The 19,585-nt window shown below is 29.7% G+C and overlaps 1 protein-coding gene across 3 annotated transcripts; it reads left to right on the plus strand.

The window, feature by feature from the left end:
- The first annotated feature begins 326 nt into the window (after nucleotides 1-326).
- LOC126859121 (protein spinster) lies at nucleotides 327-8,049 on the plus strand. Of its 3 annotated transcripts, XM_050610095.1 has the most exons (11): nucleotides 327-469; nucleotides 575-810; nucleotides 1,024-1,220; nucleotides 1,301-1,452; nucleotides 1,529-1,732; nucleotides 1,969-2,103; nucleotides 2,210-2,471; nucleotides 2,563-2,661; nucleotides 2,749-2,956; nucleotides 5,155-5,247; nucleotides 7,149-8,049. In XM_050610095.1, exons 2-10 carry the CDS (start codon nucleotides 609-611, stop codon nucleotides 5,205-5,207), a joined length of 1,512 nt encoding a protein of 503 aa, XP_050466052.1. In that variant the 5' UTR covers nucleotides 327-469; nucleotides 575-608; the 3' UTR covers nucleotides 5,208-5,247; nucleotides 7,149-8,049. The 3 variants fall into 3 exon arrangements, with proteins under 3 accessions (XP_050466052.1, XP_050466049.1, XP_050466051.1); XM_050610092.1 differs by lacking the exon at nucleotides 5,155-5,247; XM_050610094.1 differs by lacking the exons at nucleotides 5,155-5,247; nucleotides 7,149-8,049 and adding an exon at nucleotides 3,532-3,617.
- Nucleotides 8,050-19,585: the final 11,536 nt, after the last annotated feature.

A 19,585-nucleotide genomic window follows, 5' to 3' on the forward strand; every position in this document is an offset into this window, starting at 1 on the left:
TATTCGCTAAAAGCGAACTCGAAAAATATATTCGAAAAATGCGGATCTTCAAAGGCGAATTCTTCTCCTGCGGATAAATAAATTATTTCGTATCTATTATGTAGAGGATGCAATGAATAAGAACTCTCTTGTTGACAAATCAATGCTTATTAATTCAATTCCACCGATTTTATCTGATGTTTATATCGCTAGATAAACGTAATAGTTATATGCTGTCGCAATTTGCCGCAGCGGCGTTTGATATATATTTTATTACGCACGGCATACACGCCAAGAACGAAGAATATTTAGCGCACATTCAGTGTATTGAGTACGTGTACGCACATATAGATGCATACATATGTATATACCAGTACATATTTCTGATTGCTTTCGATCCCACTTTGGAGTTCAATTAAAGGTGGTGTGATGCGCGTGGTGTGATGCTCGAAAGATGTCTGTGATCAGTTTTTTGTCATCTTATAGCAAGGTAACGTCAATAAGATTATGCGAGGTTATGCCGAGTGTTACGAGAACTATCAGCTATTGTTAAATAATTTGAAAACTTGCAAATTATATATTATTCGTGACGCAGATAACGACGGGAATGCCAAGGATTTTGTCGCGTCATGATAGACGATAAAGCATCAATTACTACGGAAACTAAGTATCGTATGGTAAATGTGGATCGGGACGATAACTCGAGGGAGACGCGCGTAAAAGCAACGATGCCTTCGGAATTGAGATCAATCAGCGCGAGTGACTGGATTACAGTCACCGTTCTCTGTTTCGTAAATCTTATAAATTATATGGACCGTTTTACGGTCGCCGGTGAGTCTTGCTTTATGAACAGATTAGGATTAATAAAGAAATTGGAGAAATTTTGTTATTTAATGAAATACTGTATAAACGTGAATATATAATATAATTTATATTATTTTTCCAATATATATATATATATATATATATATATATATATATATATATATATATGTATATATTATATTTATAATTTGCAAGCAGTCACAATTTTTTTTGCTGTAGGGGTTCTGACTGATATCAAGAAGGATTTTGATATCGGTAATGATTTCTCTGGACTATTACAAACTGCATTTATCTTGAGTTACATGGTGTTTGCACCATTATTTGGATACCTGGGAGATCGCTATAGTAGAAAATTGATAATGAGTAGTGGTGTATTCCTATGGTGCTTAATGACATTTATTGGTTCATATATGAAGGTAAATACAATTTTTTCAGTGAATTTTTTAAAGTGAATTTCATATAAAGCATATAATACAATAATTTTAATTTATTTCAGTGTTATGGATGGTTCCTATTATTTAGAGCTCTTGTTGGTATAGGAGAAGCAAGTTATTCTACAATTGCACCAACAATAATTAGTGATTTATTTGTGAAAGATGTACGTTCCAAAATGCTTGCCCTATTTTATTTCGCTATTCCAGTTGGAAGGTATATTGATTACATACAATTAGGGTATATATATATTATGTAATATACTTATATGCACATAAATTTTTTATTCTAGTGGTTTGGGGTATATCATAGGAGGTGAAACAGCTCGTATCACTGGTAACTGGCAATGGGGATTACGCATTACTCCCATATTAGGTATTGTAGCGATTATACTGTTACTCACTGCAGTTAGAGATCCTATTAGAGGTGAGCGAGAAGGTGGTGTTCATTTGACGACTACCACATGGTCGCATGATATCAAGGAGTTATTAAAAAAGTAATTAGCTGCATATATTTTTGTTATTAGAGAACTATAATTAATTATCATTCTTTTGTTTACTAATATTTTTCTATTATAAAGCAATGATTTATATTATGTCAATTGTTCTATCTATTGTTCTATCATTTATTGTTCAGATAAAATAGAACAAATTCTATATTAATTTATTATAATTTATAGTTAATACTAAATTTGTTATATTGACATATAATATATATATATATTTTTTTTAGTCCAAGCTTTATGCTGTCTACTGCAGGATTTACTTGTGTGGCATTTGTCACTGGTGCTCTGGCATGGTGGGCGCCGACATATCTACAATATGGTTTTAAATTACTTCCTTATAATGTGAATATAAATGCAGAAGAGTACGTTAAAATTTATTGTAATAATATATGTTTACAGAAAATTGATATATAAGACAAGAGAATATGTGTCTTAAAAATACTACCTAAATGTATCTTAATGTTTTAGTGTCGCATATAAATTTGGATTAATTGGTATGGCATCTGGTCTAATAGGTGTACCATTAGGTTCTACTATAGCACAAAAATTACGAACTTATTGGCAACAAGCTGATCCTCTGATATGTGCTGTAGGGCTTCTAATAAGTGCTCCTTTATTATTTTTTGCTATGATTACTGCCAATACAAACTCTACTCTCTGTTACATATTAATATTTTTTGGTCAATTGTCATTAAATTTGAATTGGTCTATCGTAGCAGATATGTTATTGGTGAGAAAAAGAATTTGAAAAAAAATTACTTTTTTAGTTATATTTTAATAAATAATTTAATAGATTTTATATATATTATATTTTTTTACAGTATGTAGTAATTCCTACAAGGAGATCAACGGCAGAGGCATTCCAAATACTTATAGCACATGCTCTTGGAGATGCAGGAAGTCCCTATCTTATTGGACTTGTATGTAGAAATAATTTCACATTTTTAATTTAACAATTAGATTCATTAATATATATTATAGATACATAAGTTTTTTTTTTATTTTAGATATCAGAAGGATTAAAGTCCACTTTTTTACTAGATTTAGGTGCAGGAGGACAATCTGTTCATGACAATCAAAATATCATCGAGTTTCGTAGTCTACAATATGCAATGTTTCTTACAATGTTTGTAGAAGTAATTGGTGCTCTGTTTTTCTTCCTGACAGCATTACATATACAAAAAGATAAAGCATTGGTCGATCTTGCTATTGCAGGTAAGTGAAAAACTGTGACTTAACACTAGTTAGGACAAAACTAAAATTTAAACAAACTTTGTTTTGCATGTCCACATTGAAATCATTACTAACACAGCTTGATATATGTTTGATACATACACACACACGCACACACGATGTTAAACATAATGTAAATGTCACTATAAAACTACTTTTTATCTGTAAAAGACATTAGCAAAAGTGTAATTTTTTCTAGGGTAATTTTTTAAAATATTCAATGCTAATCTATAAATACATAATTTATTAATAATTACTATTATTAAATAAAGTATCGGAATAGAATATTCACACATACAATTCACAATATAATTTGGTAAGTGCAATACACACATACACATATATGTAATTGAAATATTGAATAATCTAAGATGTATGACATCATTATTACATAAAATGATGATGTATTAATAAATTAACATATATTTACATACATATATAATAAATACATATACATAATATACATAATGTATATTACCCCTACTATATAGTATATTCTGGTTGGAATGTGAAATAAAAATTTTTCAATTCTACTAAAATATTCTATTTTTATACAGTACATCAATTGTTCTCAACTTTGGACTTACACGCACAAGTTTCGGGATCAAAAAGAAGGTAGTATGCAAAATTGCCATATCATTTAACACGTTAAGCGCCAAAAATTCTTATTTATTACATATTAAAATATATTGTGCAATAATAAAAAATAAAAAATTAGTTTTAAACAAAATATCAATAAGAATATTTAATATATATATAAATATTTAATATATATACATAGTATATAAGATTGTAAGAGAGAAAGAAAAAGAGAGGATAATTAAAAGAAAATTTTCATTTATTTACATATTTAATTTTAGTATTATTATATTTATTTTTATTAATTAACGAAATTATCAAATATATTGAGTTAATTAATACTTAGCAAAATTGATTAAATCCTTTTTTTATATTATAAATCTTTTTATATTAGTTTTTGTATTTATTTTCTAGAAACAATAAGAAACTTCTAAATATGACTCTTCGCATTTTTATGTATCATTTTTCTTTTTAATTTTATATATATTTAACATCGTGGCGCTTAACTTGTTAAAACTCAAGATTCTTTACATTATTTTTTTTTACTAATGTGTCAATGAATTGTATTTTACATGCAATCAACATGCTTAATCTTATGATCATTTATTATACACAATTTGAAATCTTTATTTTATGTTCCACCAACTTTTTCAGAATGGAGTGACATTTTTATATTCATTCATTAAATCTTTTAATATTAGAAACATATAATGTTCGTGAAAAAGATGTCTATGAAAAGTTTAATATTGTTTTATCATGAATATTCCTACTTATATTTGTGATATTAATCTATTATTAACCTATTAAAAATGGTGCTTAACGTGTTAAGGAATGCAAATTAAAGATTAAATTAATATTAATAATAATTTTAACAAATAACATAATTAAACTTGTAATGTATGCACGCGCGTGGTTGATATAACATTTCACAGATTATATGTAACTCTACCCATATTTTCTATTATTTTTTTTAATATGCATTTTTTATATACAGTTTGATATATGAATCATTGCACTTATTGATATTAAATTGATAATAAAAATTATTGTATTGCAATTGTCTTATTACATACACAACTAATAATTATATTTTTTTATTATTTTAGATTTATTTTTATAATTTTTCGATTTATATATGAATGATTGAGATATTCCTCTTATAAAAGATATAAAGCCTTATGTCCTTTATCCTAAAGTTTTTTTTAAATATATAAGAGTTTTTTTTTAAATATAATAAGTTTTAAATATATAAGAAGTTATCATAATATTTATAAAAATAAATTTTATTATATTCATAAAAATAAAATTTGTATACAATTTTCTTATTTAAAATTTGAAAGTATATATTATGTGTTGAATTTTTAAATTTTCTCTTGTATAACATTTTTCACAATATAAGTTGCAATTACATTTATACTTTGATATTTCAGTAATTTTATTAGATATATAATGAATAATTGATGGAAAAGAGAGATTTACCAATTTTGTCAAATTATTGAAATATTTTTCAGAAACGGGTTTAATTTTTTGTAGACAGTATGGTCTAGTATGGAATGTGCATGTAGTTATTGTTATATAACATACAAACATCTTTCTTGCAGACAAATTTCTAGATACTAAGAATAATGGGCAAGCTGAATCAACGCATTTATAGATCATCACTGGGCCTCACCTGATAGTGTGCTGTGTATCTGGTACATAATTTATTTTCATGATTTCATTGTTTTTTTTATTTAATTTGGTAATCAATTTAATCGAATCTGATTCTTTGTATAAATAAAAAATCTTCTATTCTATATTTAATTTGCTATACTTATATAATATATATACTTATGTTTACTTAAATATTTCAAAAAGACGAAATTTAAAAATTATTTATTAATTTTTTTATAAATTTATATTATATAAAGGCAATCAAACAGTAACATGACAAAAAAAGTGATGCTCAATATATATGATATAATACACACAAGGTATATATACAGTTATATTTAAAGTTATATTTTTATATTATATACATGATTGAGAGTTATTTTTATTTTTAATTCTTAAAGTCTTAATTTATGTAATATGTGTAATGTTTGCGATGTGTGATAATACAAATATCTATTCAATTGTTAAATTCTTGCGCGCGAAGAAAATAGAATTTATTTAAAAAGATATATGTTGATTGATTTTATAACAAAATTTAATTTGATTAAATAATTAAATTGATTATCAATTATATCATTTCATTGTTTTTATTGTTTCATATTTTACAATGGGGTTTATGAATAGATAAAAATTATAATTTTTAGTTTAATTTTTTATATTGTTTTTTTCATAAATAATGTATCGAAAATTATTTTCATGAAGATATTTATTTTTTTCTTTTATGATTTATCTTAGTAAGGATGCATGAGGATGCTTTTAAATTTAGAAATATAAAGCTTTTTTCCCCTACTTACACTATTTTGGTTTCATATTTTGCCCGTGGATGTCATAAATGGGAAAAATAATTAAAATAAGCAATTTAAAATTTGTTTATATTTAGATACTTTCAAGAATTGCAAGAAAAATGATATAAAAATAATATTAGTCTGTTAATAAGAAATTATAATGAAACATACATAATATAGACTTGATATTCCTATCAGATTTGATATTTCTTTATTATTAGGATTGATATTAACATTAGGATCAACATTAAAATTGGTTAAATGCAAATAAAATTGTAATTAAATTTAATATATTGAAGTGATATATCACATCCTTTAAACTGATGAAGCTTGCCTACAATTTCTGTATGTAACAAGACTTTGTGTTGTGAATGTATGTGTGGATACAATATAATATTGCATGTATATTTTTAAAGAATTAAGTATATTGAAATCAACATAAAGAACATACAACTATGATGCAATTTAATTATACGATTTGTTCTTTTAGATAAATTATATCTTTTAGTTAAATTATATAATTTCATCTATGAGTTTGTATTTCTGTCTGTATGGCTTTGCTTTAGAAAATTAACGATATAAATTAATACATTTGTATCTGATACAGATAGAAAATTCAATAGATGGAATTTTAAAATATTCTGCACAATATTCTCGTTATAATATTTTTATCATAACAAATAGGTTTTAGCTTTCTTAAAACTATAATAAATGCTTTAAAAGGCTTTTAGAATATTGCTTATATCTGTTGTTTTTTTATTAATGGATATATATTTGTTGCATGTGTAAATTTTATTTTATTTTATTATTTTCTATAAATTTCATGAATTCTTATACAGAAATAAAAATTTTTTCCATGTATAACATTATTTTTACGTATAATATGCTTTCTGGATGCTATTTGTTGGTGGGGTAATATACTTCATGTAACAATTAATTAATTTATTACATTAGAATAAGTTTCTAACGAAAAATAAGATTTTAACAATACCACATGTACTTAACATTTGTAAATTTATTTATATATACGATATTTATATGTTCATATGTAAATTATTAATATACTATTTACACTTGCCGAGATTCATCGGTGTGACTGGATCTATATATTAATATGTAAAAGATATGTTCAAATAGCTTTTTTATGTTATTTTCAGGTGGAAGTATTTCAGACTCAGTATGTATTTGCAACGACGCAGTTGACAGTGAATTACAAAATGATAGAAATACGATACTAGAATATAATAGGCATTACGAGGAACCATCTCATATATAGGTCTTGTAAAGTCTTAATTCTTTAGATAATTTATGATTATTATGAGTGTACAGTTCTATCAAACGTAGATATTGACTTGGTTTTATAAAACAAGATGTGTCGTGACATTGACACAAAAATATATATGTTCTGTATACAGAACGTATCTGAAAAAAAATTTACATATAATCATAATTAAGAGTATTCTCAGAGAGCTAGTTACCACTGTTAATAGTGTACAAAACATTCGATTCGCAAACAATGAAACTCTTAGGATGTGAATGAAACGCCGCTTTTATAAATTGTATAATATTTTTAAATATTATATTTTTATAATCGCTCATTGCAAATTCACATTTAACATTTATTACTGAAATCATCATAATAGATGCAAATTAAATGAACGATAAAACAGTTAATACAATAAGGCTATATTACTGAAATCATTATATAATATGCAATTAATAACATAGTATTATTGAAATCATCGTATAATAGATGCAAATTGAATATAAAATGATAATATAATTAATACAATAAGGCTATATTAGTAAATAATTTGCATATAAGATGCATAAGTATTTTCTGGTTAAATTATCAGTAACATTCACACTGTTTTTATTAAACTATAAAAGTACTAACAATTGCGTGATTCTTTATAAAAAATGTTGTTATGAACTGTATTCTATAAAACTAATATAAAAGATTAATTATTATACAATATATTACTATTAAGTTTGCCAATTTAACTAAGCTAAATGTAGATAGACATTTTGATAATTATAAATATAAATATGACTGTATTTTATCTTGGAACGTTATTTTTCAACTTTTTTGGAAACAATACATACATTTGTAATAACATGTAATCAACCGAATTTAATATTTATTATAACTGTTGTTATAGATTATTTCAGAATTGAAAAATTTTCTTCCAATGATGTAAAAATATTAAATAGATATAGTTTTTTTGCACAATAGATTCTTTTAAATATTTATCATTTTATATATAGTTTCTCTATTCCTTTTAATATTTATAATATGCAATATATGTATATTTTTTTTTGTAATACTTATTAAAAATATTTATAACTCACAAGCAGAAATTTAAATATTCTGTTATATGAAATGTACTTTATAGGACAATATTAAAAAAGTTAGATAGATCTCTATCTATAAAGTATATATCTTGTATTATTGTATAATTAAATCTTTATATCTATACTTTATATCTTACATAAAAAGAAAATAAGTATAAAATTATTGTAAAATTGATTAATCAAATAAGATTATTGAATCGATTAATTCCAAATTGAAGAATTATAAAATACTTTATTACAAAATAGATGCAGTTGAAAAACTATAATTGTATTGTGTGAGCTTTTATTTAAATTTGTATTTAACGATATTCAGTTAAGTAAAATGTATGATAACAATATAAACAAATGAATTTGCACATATGCTTTCGCACAACACGAATAAAAAAATAGTACAGTACTTATATGTATAAAATAATAAATAGAAATCACAAATTACAAAATTAATTGACATTTAATTATAAGAAAAAACTTCATTACATTTATGTATTACGCAAATAAATCTGTTTGTACATAATCATCCACAGTCCACAGTAATATATACATATATATATATATATATATATATATATATATATATATATATATATATATATATATATATATATATAGAGAGAGAGAGAGAGAGAGAGATGATTTCTTTATCACAATCACTTCTTTAGTCAAAATCAGGATTTTATACAACAAATTCTCTATATATATAATAAATTTCTTTTAATTTAATTTCTTATAAATTTTTCATAAAAACATTAATTTTTGATAATGTTTATTTGCCACATGAACATTTTTTGCCTAATTTTACGAATATTATATTATAAATACTTTTGATTGTTTTCTTGTATCACTCTGTACATAAAATACGCAATATCATGTAACGCACATATACAGATCGCGTTGCGTCATAAGTAAGCGGGAGAAACTGGTATTTTTAATGGGAAGTCGAAGACAGGCTGAATAGAGTGAGTTATCGGAGAGGGAAGCGACACTCGGTTCCTTTGATCAATAATGAAACTTCTCTTCGCCTTTCTCACTGTCTCTTCTCATTTTCCTCCTCTTTTTTTCATATTGTGCCTTTTTTTCCACGGGGATCTGTCGCTCGATCCCCGCTTTCTCATCCCTTGCGCACCCCTTACGCAGTCTCTTGTTTACCCCTTCCTTTTTCCACCTTGCCGCTCTGTCTTATCTTATACATTTTTAACCCTTACTTCGGCCCCCGCATAGACGAGGAGAAAAGCTCAAAGCGAGAGCCAAGTTTTAACAACCCTTAAGGTGTACCCCCAAGGCCGCTGTGGTCCTCTTTCTTCTAGATAATCCACTCGGCGATCCGTTCGCGCGTGAGCCTCTATGCCAAAAGACTTGGTAGCTTGCATCCTTCAAAGAGCAGCTTCGAATCTCCGAGAAATTTTAGTTTTCCGTAAGAGAGTTCCTTGGAAGTCAATAAGATAGTTGATTTCGCATTTAATGGTATATCGAAAAAGAAAATAAATTAAATTAGAATTAATTTAGCTGGAGGTTATTTGCTATAATTTTTAAAGTCAATTTATATTTCAAAAAGCATGATTTTGTTGTATTATTTTATTAAATTAATATCTAATCTCTTAAAAATTTCTTCCATCTTTTTACACCTCCGTGTTATATCTTCATAATTTTGTCAAAAAGAAATTGATTGATTTTAAATTGGTTAAAAATGTATCTTAATTTTGAAATTTGATAAGAATAGGAAATTATATAGATTTAAAAAAAAATGACAACTTTTATAAATTTTTATACTTCTTTTGATGCTTTCTCTTGTTGCAAAATTTCCTATTTATAAGTGTTATAGCATTTATGCAAACGGTTCTATTTTACACACATGAATATTTAAATTTAATAGAATATCGGCAGATTTACCAATTAATATTTTTTCCAAAACATAGTGAACAAAGAAAGTGCTAACACAATGATAAATTAATAGACATAGATAAAATAAAGTTAATGTATATATATTTTTTTTGTCTCCCATTTTTCATACTCCTGACAAGCGAGACCATCGAATAAGATTGATCTTCCGTTGTTTCTTCGCATTTATAAATTAATAGACATATCTATGTATCAACATATTTGTAACTATATATTTTTTGACTGCTCCATTTTTCGAAGGTTTATGACGAGCAAAGCTATCGAACAAGATCGACTTTTCGTCGTTACTTGGCAGTATTTCCGAACATCCCCTTGTCCAATAACGGGGACAACGGAATATGAAGCAACGCTGAGAGGGAGCACATCGGGGTGAAGCTGGCACAAAGAAAAGCGTGGAGCGTGGGATGAGGAGAGACCGTCGCGGTGCGGGATAATGCTTAACAAGCCGACTTGAAAGGACGTCCGCCATTTTGAGTCAATACTTGAAAGTCTTTGCTCATTAAGAATATTTTACGTCTACCTTCTGCGCGCTACGCGAACGACGTCGCCGCTGCCCCCCTATAACCCGACGCCATCTCCGCTCTTTCTTCCCACCCCCGCGTTCGGACTTTCTTTTTCTTCTCCTCGTCCTGTCTTACCCCCTCGGCTTCAAGAGTTGTCCCTTGCTTCTCTTTCTCCTCATTCTCCTTCTCTTTCTCATTTTCCTCCTTCGTCTTCACAGAGGCGGCTGCACCCCTCGAAGATGGAAGTTATTTACGCGGTACTCGGAGCACGCTCCACCGTCGCGACCCCGTAGCCAACCCTCACCCCCGACATTTCGATCTGGTCTCCCTTTTGCCACGCTAACACGGTGCCCCCGCCTCATCGCCCTCGTCCTCGCCCTCATCGGGCACGCAGCATTTACTGGGCAAGGGAGGATGGCCAGCGCCAACCCCGCGTCCTCGTTCTCTCGATGAGGGATGGAGAAATCTCCGACTTTGCCATGGGGCCCACCTTCATGCGCCCTTCCAGCGGCGACGGGTAAACACCGTCCCATCTCGCGGCATTTTTCCTAATTCCTACCCAATTTCGCTTTTAGCATTTCAATTTCTATCTCCTCTGCCTTCCCCTTTCTCCGATTTCCCCTGCTCGCCGCGTCGGGATGACGGATTATCGTCGGACGGGAGAGGAAAGAATTCCGTGAGTGGAATAGATGAGCGAGAATGATAGATGCATGCGATGGACGGATGTTTTTTTTTATCACGAATCTAGGATAAGTTTCTTAAGCCCTATGTAATAGCAATATTATTTGTTTTGTTGAGGATACAGTTATAACAACGTACTTGTAAAATTTTTGAAAAAGTTATATGTAAAATAGTCAGAAAAGATAAACAAACAAGATATTCTTTTACAGAGCATAAATATAGCAATGTCCGGATATATAAATTATAATGTAAAGAATGTACTAGAGGAAAAATTTGAGTTTAAAATTGATCCGAATAGCTAATAAATATATCTATACATAAGATGGAAGAAAGATCTTATCAAAAAAAAGATCATTTATCACAAATTTAGGACGTGATTTAAAATCCATGTACCAAAAATTATATTATTAATGACTATTATCCCCATATTATATCAGTGTCCGTTAATGTTTAAATATTAGATATATTACAATTACAAAGTATTTCTAGAAATATATATATAGTCGCAAGCAGAGTAAATTTTTAGATACAGACAGAGAAATACTGTAATATGTAAATTGTGCTCGCTAGATACAATATTTGTATGCAAATGAATTATACATTTTAAATAAAAAATTATTTGTATGATAGATTATATTTTATTAAGAGAGTAGTTGCAATAATATTATATATAATTTATATTATAATTATATTATATTATAATTTATTTATTTGTGACAACTACATATATATATACATATATATTTTTTTTATTATAAAAAAATCATCATTATGACACATATATATCTCATTGTGTTCCATATTCATATGCGTCAACTAATTCACCATATCCAGGGGACGAAATAATTTTCTCATCACAAAACGCTTCCGCTAGTTACGGGCAATGATTCATATTATGAAGCCGAGCCTGGCATTTTTAAATCGTCACGAAGTTTTTTTCGATTTCGTTTCCCCGCGCCGGAAAAACAATGGACCGCGATGTTCCCGCGCGTGAAGACGGGGTTAGAGCGGAATAAGGGGCGGGCGGGAGGTAAAGGGGTGGCTGTGAAAATAAATCAGGCGCGTACCGGCGCGGCGACGTTTCTCGTTCAATTGTATCAACTTTAACCCTTTCATTGTCTCATTTTTTTTCTCGACTATCGTTCTGCTCTCGCGCCGTTTGACCGGATCCATTCGACCCTCTTCGCTTCTTTCTCCGCAACGCTCGCAACGAATCGGGTTCGAAGTCTAGCCCGTGCGAACAATCGACGTGCACAAATGGAACGCTCGAAAGCGCATATAATAAGCTGTAAAGAGACAGAGCGAGAGAGGGAGAGAGAGAGAGAGAGAGAGAAAGAGAGAGAAGCAAAGAGAAAGGCAGAAAGAAACAAAAACTGGTCTTGCTGTATAAAACAATAGGGGGTTCCTCCGACGGGGATGTGAGAACGAGCGGATGATCGGGAGAGAGTGACAGGGAGAGGGAATATGCAAGCAGCGAGAGAAGAGCCAGCAACCCTATCGCGCGTACTTCAACGTGTGTGAAATTCAAGAACCTGTAACGCCACAAGAAGAACAAAACAACACCAAGGTACCAGCTGTGCGGTGCATACGTTATTAATGTGCGTACGCTATGTCCTTCTTGAGCTGCACTGGCAGTCTGGATTATAATTTTGAATTAGAGCAACTGGTTGTATTTCTATAAATATGTTTACAATCTTGGTTTCTGTATTCCTTTTTCTTACAACCACGAATGCGCGGGCCTACGAGTGTAAGGTAACAGGTCAAATAACAAGTCACTTGCTCACCCTCTCATTACATTTGATTGATGAAGGTAAATAAGTAATTTGTTACTTGAGACACTCACCCGCCTACTCTAGAGCTTCGTGTGTAAACTTGACGTAAGAAATGATAAACTACTTCTAAATAATTTCGAAAAACCTTGTTAAAAAATACAGATGTTAATCAATAATATTATTAAGATATTTGAGATTGAAGAATGAGTGACGAAAATGCAATTTTAACTATAACCCCCTTTTTTGTATAAATTAAAAAATACAAAATAATTATAATTTACACAAATCTTAACGCGAAATTACATATTTTAGTTGTATAGATAAGTAGATAATAAAATAAAAATTTATTTATATTATTTACATATAAGTTTAGTGTTCAGCACAGTTCGTGCTAATCAACGCCGGTTTTCGATGAATCTTCACATACGTTGCGTGAGTATATGTACGCACATCACACACTGAAAGATCGTCATAACCGGTGAGATCTTTGTATATATGAGGTACCAGCAGTAAAGGAAAAAAAGATCCTTTTTCTCAGCTTTGCATTTTCTCCATTGGTGGCTTCTTCCCCTCGTCCCCAATCTTCGAAACAGGTTCCTCTTTATTCGGGCCGCTTGTTATGTAACTTATTGTTTTCATTTGAACGCGAGTGAGCCGCCAAAAGTGGTTCTTTGGCAAGAAGAAAAAAACAAGTCCGCGAGCGCGTTCTCATAGGCGACGTCGTTGCGATTATCATATGGACGCCAGTTTTATTGTGCGCTCGTTTCTTTCGCTGTTTCATCGTGATGACGAGGATCTCTCTGACGATGTTCTTTCTTCGACGAGAAACGAATTAAACCCTTCATCCCGCGACAGCGTGCGAGAGTTCACTAATACAGCGTTTTTTTTTTTGCAGAAAGATGGGTGTGCGATACTAAACGAGTTTCGTCACTATTTTTGATTATTAAGTATTGTGACATTTGCATTTATGGCATGCTTATGGTGATCGTATTTTTTCTGTACAAAATATTTTTACTAGAAAGACTGTAATTTGTGATTCAAATTTTTTAATATTAATGCTATTTAATATCTTATTAATTAATTTTTAAATCAAGACTGAAGAAATAAAGTTCTCTTGAATTTTTAAGACAATAAGATTTTATTTGTATTCTCCAGAAGCTTAAGCCGGGAAAGATCTTCCACTTTCAATCTTTATTCGGGAATCATTGATGGTTCGATATATTAATTAAGAAAAAATTGATTTAAAATTGACCATTAAAATTCAATCTTTATACTGCAATTAGTCACAAGCTACTTTAAAATTGATCGATCTGTTATCGATTTTAACAAATCTGTTTTTAACAACCAATGTTGTTAACTATGTTAACACAATTATATTTTGTACATAATTACGCATACATTATATAATGAGCCAGCATCTTCCTTGCTTGCGAATGGCCATTGACGGCAGATGTCCAAACGCAACGAAAAAGGATTGTTTTTTTTTGCACAACTTTCCCTGGGCACACCGCCCAGGTGTCCATTGTGGGTCCGAGCAACAATTCTCAACCCTTAATCCTTAACCCTTTGGCCACGGCGTATCCGCCAGTATAAGCGTCCATTTACCGATTCTGAAACAATGGCGACCGGACCGCACCCCGGATGCGCACGTTTATTAAGTAATGTCCCCCTCTGATTTGGCGCCCGGCAGCTGCCCGTGCAAAAAAGCCACTGTAGCTATTGTCTATGGTCTCTCTCCTGGATCATTTCGTCTGGACGGTTTCGTAACGACGACTTTGAACAATCACCTAGAAAGAAACGAAGAACTTAGGGCGACCTGTTCTTACAGGTACTCTGGAACGTTACTGTTGTCAAACTCCTAACTCTTTATAAGTTTCTAACTTTAAACTCACAACGGCTCTTTTTTTCTTTAACTGATATAATAAGAGAAAAAAAATTATGGAGCCAATAAAATAAGATATTTTTTAGAGTTACAGAAATAAAACAACTGAAGAAAATGTATGTTAGATATAATTTTAATAACACAAAAATCTACAAATCTAAATTATGGATCTTCGTGAGTAATCATGTAAATTCAATCATGTAAAATTTTATCATATCAATTAAAACTTAATCTTTCCTTGTTTTTCTTATTTTTAACGAATTATATTTTTTTTTTTTTAATGATTAGAAACATTTTCACTTTGTTGTTTCGTATAAACAGTGAAGTAAAATTCATAAAAATATATCACTAAATAAAATTTTAGTTAACGTTTCGAACATCCATTTCTTCCATGTATCAATGTCCAATGGCTAATAAAATTGTATAATTTGTAAATGTTATGTATGATTGAAATCGAGGTCAAAGATAAATAAACTGTTCATCAATGTGCATTCTAATGTTAATTCCATAACATGTCTTCATAATCAAAATAATTTTATAACATGTCTTCATAATCAAAATAATATTGTTGATGTATAATTCTGTTTTCTTGCCGTATGTAAAATTTTAAAAATCAACTTCTTTTATTAAAAAAAAATTATTTTATCCTATATTCACTAAATTATATGTAACATCATAAAAATATAGTTCTTATGTTTTATATTTTATATATATTATATACATATCTTATATATACATATATATTTTAAATAAGATAAAACCGTATATTAGACAGATAAATAAAATTAAATAACTCACCGATGTGGTAACTATCTGTTGGCTGAAATGAACTGAGTTCAGAACAGAAAATAATATTTGAAGGTCCAGTTTTTCTATGACGTCCAGGGGGAGTCCCAGTGGTTCTTAAGGGATCACATGAAATCCGAGCGGGTCCACCCCACTACGTGGTCGACTAAAGGGTGGCCCTTGGAACGGGTCCTCCATTCACGCAATATGCAAGAGGCCAGTTTGAAAACGGCCGGCCATCAAATCTCCACGTTGGCTATTGCGTCTGAATTATTTTGATAATTGTGCGACTAGTGCAAAATGCGGCAGAAGGAAGCATATCGCTACACAATTGGTGAGATCAAGAAGAAGCTCGACTTTTACAGACAGATCAATCAACGGCTGTCATTTTTTTATCTGGCCTAACTAAATTAATTAATAATTCTTCTCATTGTGATGTAGTCACTAAGAAATTATTCAGTAACTTTTTATAATGCATGTTAAATTAATGCATGTTTTAATCGATTTTATGTTGATATTTTACGATAACTACCAAACATAACACGTAATTAATTCTAATTAATAATTTGACAAATATTTTAATAAAAAAATAGAATGTTTAAATAATTTAATAAATTCCAAATTAGATTTCTGTATATGTAACTTAATGTGTGCGATATCGATATTTAATACATATTTCCGATATTAATGTACTAGACTTACAGCGCATTATTTTTTTATGAAAATATATATTAATAAATTTAAAAAATTTACTAAATAAAGTATATTTTTTTATATTTAAACACTGATGTTTGATAATTTATTATTAATATATTTTAATTAAAAATATTTTAATTATTTCTGTATTAGAACCAAATACTAACTAAATATTAATTATGTTTAAAAATGTAAATATTAATTAAATGTAGAGTTTTTATTTTTCTCTAAATATATGTTATCAAATATATTATAGGAAAAGTTGCTTATTCTTAAATCCTATAACTATATGTATATAACGTATATATTTAGTTTCATTTTACAAATATATGCATTAGATCATAATCACATATTAGATGACAAAATAATATTTTTTATACGTTCTTTCGTCGATTTTGACAAAAATTATTTGAATAGATTATACATGTTTTTACAAGAATTCAATTTATTGTCACTTTATTCATTGCTTTATTCCACTCGATTGAGTTAGCTGCAATTTCCAGTAGTCGCTCGTCCTGAAATAATGTCATTAATTCAGAAAGATCAATTAGTTACCAGTTATACTCACGAAATACGTCAACAATCATTTCCTTGTCGATTGCCCGTGAAATTATTGCGCATACCTCAACTATTGATTCACAATGATCAAGCAGATTTTATATTCCTTGACTTTTATAAAGTAATATTAAAGTTGCATCTGGTTTCTGTTCGCGTGCGATTAATTGGCAAAAGATTGAAAATCTCAAGTAGCATGAGCTCTTAATATATTGGGAATAATTTTTTTTAGATATTAAAGAGAAAGAAAGAAAAGAAGAAAAAAGAGGAGAAAGGGAGATTAAAACAATCTTTTTTAGTTTTGGAAATATTATAAAATATGCCATATAAGTTATAATTTCAATATGGAATATTATCAATAATTATTATAATATATTTATTATAATATATTTATTAACACATTTATATTAATTTTGTGATTTATTACTGACATAATTATAAAATTTGTGATAATTTGTTAATTAATTAATCAATCGAGAATTATTTAAAAATAAAATATATATATATATATATATATATATATATATATATATATATAAAAATCAAAGTTGAACAAAAGTGCTTGTAATTAAATTGCCCTAAAAATTTTTTTCATGCTTTCACAAAACTACAGCAGATATCGATGTTCATAAAAAATTATAACTTATATTGTTCTATTTTATGATTTCATTAATGATTTTATCATTTCATAAATCAAACAAGTATTTAAAAATTAATTTCGTCCTGCATTATATAAATTTATATATTTCATTGAGATGTTTATATTTTAAATAAAAAGTTAATAAAAGTAACTAAAAAATTGAGAAACTTTATACTTTTCAAAAAGGCAATATAAGAAACAAAATAAACTATAAGAATATAATAAAAAATATTTAAAAATAATAAATTTCATCAAAATGCAAAATAAATAATTAATATATTTAATGCAGATTTTCTTAGAAATCCTGTTTCGGATAAATTGTGCCATTCGAAGATAGAATGACTTTACTCTTCGCGAAGCTAACATCCCTTAAGATTTAAGAAGAAGATCGAAATCCCTCGGAATCGCAAGACTTACCATAGAAATAAAAGAGACGTCCAAGAAGGGAATTAATTGGTAACGACAATGTGGTTGCTTAAAATGTCGGCCGCGGAATTTTCCTCGTCCATAGCTTCCAATCCACCCTTTTCCCCGATGCACAAACCCGGGGGGTCCGAGTCCAATGAGTCCGATGTGGAAGGAGGTAGATCCCACCCATCCACCCTCGGTTCCTACGTCGAAGGTACGGAGCCATTGATTTTGAATATGTAATCCGAGGCATTTTATTATTCCATCGTACTTGGCAGGGAGAGGTGGAGGAGGACGGGGGAGAGAAAGCAGTGGAATGGGGCGGTTCGACCTCCACCGCCATCGACCTTCGTCCCCATCGTCGGCAAGGGGGATGGCGGTCGTGAGGGGGCGATTCGATTTTCTTTCTCTCTTTCTCTCCTCTACTACCACCACCGTCACCGGCCGGGTTCTTGACGCGTGATTGAATATTTTTTCGCTATGTGCGATTGGTTCGTCGTAACCGTGGCAGGCAGAATGGACGAGTTTGAAGGAAGTGGGGAGAGTAGAGAGGGTGGCCGGCGGCGGCGGCGGTAGTGGTGGTTGCAGCCACCTGTCAAGCAAAAGAATCGCCATGGTAACCAGGCTCCGCCGCCATCGGCCGAAGGGGCTCGTTCGCCGGGGGTGGCGACCCGGACTCGTAGGGATGCCCGCAAGGCTCATATTGAATTTTAAGAAAGTTTCCATCAGTGGCGGAGAGACGAACGGCTACACCCGGACACAAAGCGAGAAAAGGGGCGCGGAGGTTGCAAGCCAGCAAGTTCCCCGAGATCCTTGCAGCACGCTTTGCAAAAAAAAATTTACTAACTTGCGATGAAACTTTGAATGTTGACGATATCTCTTGTACGGCCGCAGTATTATTCTTCAAGCATTTCTTCTACTGATAGATGATCGATTTTATATTTTTATCCTGGGTTTTTTTTTGCCATAGAAAAGAAAACAGATTTATCTTTTTAAATCAGATAAAGTACAAAAGTGCGAAGAAATAATTACAAATTTCTGAATCTTTACAGTGTATTAGATAAATAAAAAATATGAAAAATTTATTACTTATCGCTCGAAATGTGTTTTGCGATAAAAATGTTATTATCTAAAAATGCTTCCACTGAAATTTATGGAGAAATCCAGAAATTATTCATGTATCTTTTTACATATTATGTATAAAAGCATGGCTAGTGTTTCTTTACATTTTGAAAGAGTTCTTTTTTTCGAAATAATATTTTAAATTATTTCAAAAATATTTTTAATTTTTTTTTTTCAGATACATACTTTTGAGACTTAAAGAGATAGCACAATTAAAATAACAATTTAAATATTGATAAGTATTATACGTGTAAAAATTTATATTAAGTCATTTAAAGAAGACGTTGTTTTCTCAGCA

The sequence above is a fragment of the Cataglyphis hispanica genome, chromosome 2 (assembly GCF_021464435.1).
Source record: "Cataglyphis hispanica isolate Lineage 1 chromosome 2, ULB_Chis1_1.0, whole genome shotgun sequence".
NCBI classification, from domain to species: Eukaryota; Metazoa; Arthropoda; class Insecta; order Hymenoptera; family Formicidae; genus Cataglyphis; species Cataglyphis hispanica.

What these genes read in the sequence shown, in the direction of transcription:
- LOC126859121 (XM_050610092.1), top strand. Translation starts at nt 609, where the DNA reads ATGATAGACGATAAAGCATCAATTACTACGGAAACTAAGTATCGTATG. An exon ending in TTCGCTATTCCAGTTGGAAG is followed by an intron (nt 1,453 to 1,528) that starts GTATATTGATTA and finishes TTTTTATTCTAG; the next exon opens with TGGTTTGGGGTATATCATAG. An exon ending in ATCAAGGAGTTATTAAAAAA is followed by an intron (nt 1,733 to 1,968) that starts GTAATTAGCTGC and finishes TATTTTTTTTAG; the next exon opens with TCCAAGCTTTATGCTGTCTA.